The sequence below is a fragment of the Euleptes europaea genome, chromosome 18, assembly GCF_029931775.1.
Source record: "Euleptes europaea isolate rEulEur1 chromosome 18, rEulEur1.hap1, whole genome shotgun sequence".
In the NCBI taxonomy this organism is placed as follows: domain Eukaryota; kingdom Metazoa; phylum Chordata; class Lepidosauria; order Squamata; family Sphaerodactylidae; genus Euleptes; species Euleptes europaea.
The window spans coordinates 38,465,972-38,467,902 of NC_079329.1; the positions used below are offsets into that span (position 1 = coordinate 38,465,972).

Sequence of the window (1,931 nt, forward strand, 5' to 3'; positions counted from 1 at the left end):
CGGCTGTTGTAACGAAGAAGAGGAGGAGAGACCAAAAGGATCTGGTTCTTCAGGCGCTGCCCGGTGCGGTGGGGTTGGTGCCCGTCCAGAGGCCACTGGGCAAAGAAGACAGCTGTTGAGTTCTGGCCTTCTGCAAGGGGTAATGGTGGTGGTTGCCCCAAACGAGCGATCGTGAGAACTTGTGCCGGGCGAGGACTGCCGGGGGTTACCAGCGAAGAGTGCCCGGAGGTACTGAACTCCTGAGAAGGGTAAAGCTGGCCGCCCCAGCGACACCAGTGGGACTTCAAAGGTTAAAGGCGTTGCTGGTTTCCCCCTTGAAGGAGCAGAGGGAGCTGCTCCCTTGGACTTAGGCCACAAAGCCAAACCAGTAACCATCATCCACTCTTGGAAATTGCCAAAGGAGTCCGCCATGGCCGAATCGGTCCTCTCTGCCAATCGGCAGCAACCCAATGGCAAAACGTCTCCCTTCTCCCCTTGCAGGCACGCAGGTGGCGGCGATGGCAGCGGAGGGGGACCTTTTTTGGAGTCTCCGCCCACCAATCAGGAGCTGCTCCCAAGAGAAGAGCTGGACGGTAGGTGGCAGCCCAGAGAGGCCATGCAGCAGGGTGGCAGCCCGGTGAGCGGAGAGGATGCCTGCCCAGATATGGAAGGTGCAGGGGCTCCCCCACCAGTCGGGGTGAGCCACGTTTCCGACACCCCGGAAGGTGCTGGCGGTGAGGGTGGAGGCCAGAACTATGCTGCAGAGGTGGACATCCAGGAGGCGGGAGGCGGAGGGCATCGGGGGTCCCAGGAAGACCTGTACTGCCAAGAATATTGTGAGCCTGGGGGCCAGAGGTGCAGGCCCCAAACTGGAGGAGGGGAGGAGGAAAGGCAGTTTGGTAAAAAGAAGCATCGGAGGCGCCCCTCCAAGAAGAAGCGGCACTGGAAGCCTTACTACAAGCTCAGCTGGGAAGAGAAGAAGAAGTTTGACGAGAAGCAGAGCCAGCGTGCTTCCAGGCTGCGGGCCGAGATGTTTGCCAAGGGGCAGCCGGTCGCGCCCTACAACACCACTCAGTTCCTGATGGAGGATCATGACCAGGAAGAGCCGGACCTGAAGACTGGCCTCTACCCTAAGAGGTCCGCCACCAAGTCGGACGATACCAGTGAAGAAGACTTCATGGAGGAGGAAGACGGCGGCAGCGATGGGATGGGAGGGGACGGGAGCGAGTTCCTTCAGAAGGACTTCTCGGAGACCTACGAGAGGTACCATGTGGAGAGCCTGCAGAACATGAGCAAGCAAGAATTAATCAAGGAATACCTGGAGCTGGAGAAATGCCTTTCCAGGATGGAGGAGGAGAACAACCGGCTGCGGATGGAGAACAAGAAATTCTCCGGGGACTCGGCAGAGGACGACAGGGTGAGGGAGCTGCAGCAGGAGCTGGACAGGTTGAGAGCCGAGAACCAAAAACTCTTGAAAGAGAACGAACTTAGCAGACAGCAAGAGCAGCCTCTTTCCAAGGCGAAAGAGTGAAGCTTGTGAAAACTGGGGAAGGTGTGTGTTTGTGTGTGGGGGGGACCGTGGCTTTCCCAGGACAAGAATGCAAGATCCATATTGTGGGTGTGTAAATAGATAAAGACAATGGACTCTTTTTTTTTTTTTTGGTGACTTAATCAGAATAAAATCAAAACCTCTTATTGTTTTTGAATATATAGCTATAACATAGTGTGTGCTTTTTTTTTTTTAAACAATGTGTAATCGGGGAGTTTGAGTGGGGGGCTGCTTTTCTTTTTCTTTTCTAAGGAGACATTTAGTGTTCATGGGAGGGTTTTCAGTAATTCAGACTTGTTGAAACTTGCATTTTATGTTTCTTCTAAACCAGAGGCTATTGGTGGGAGTGGGGGTAAAATGTCAGTCACATTCTGGAAAGGCTATACAGATTCCTGATAAGACT

The 1,931-nt window shown here is 54.2% G+C and overlaps 1 protein-coding gene across 1 annotated transcript; it reads left to right on the top strand.

The window, feature by feature from the left end:
• The first annotated feature begins 409 nt into the window (after positions 1–409).
• HEXIM1 (HEXIM P-TEFb complex subunit 1) lies at positions 410–1,517 on the top strand. The gene has a single exon (XM_056863323.1). The coding sequence runs from the start codon at positions 410–412 to the stop codon at positions 1,508–1,510; it is 1,101 nt and encodes a 366-aa protein (XP_056719301.1). The 3' UTR covers positions 1,511–1,517.
• The last annotated feature ends 414 nt before the right edge of the window (positions 1,518–1,931 follow it).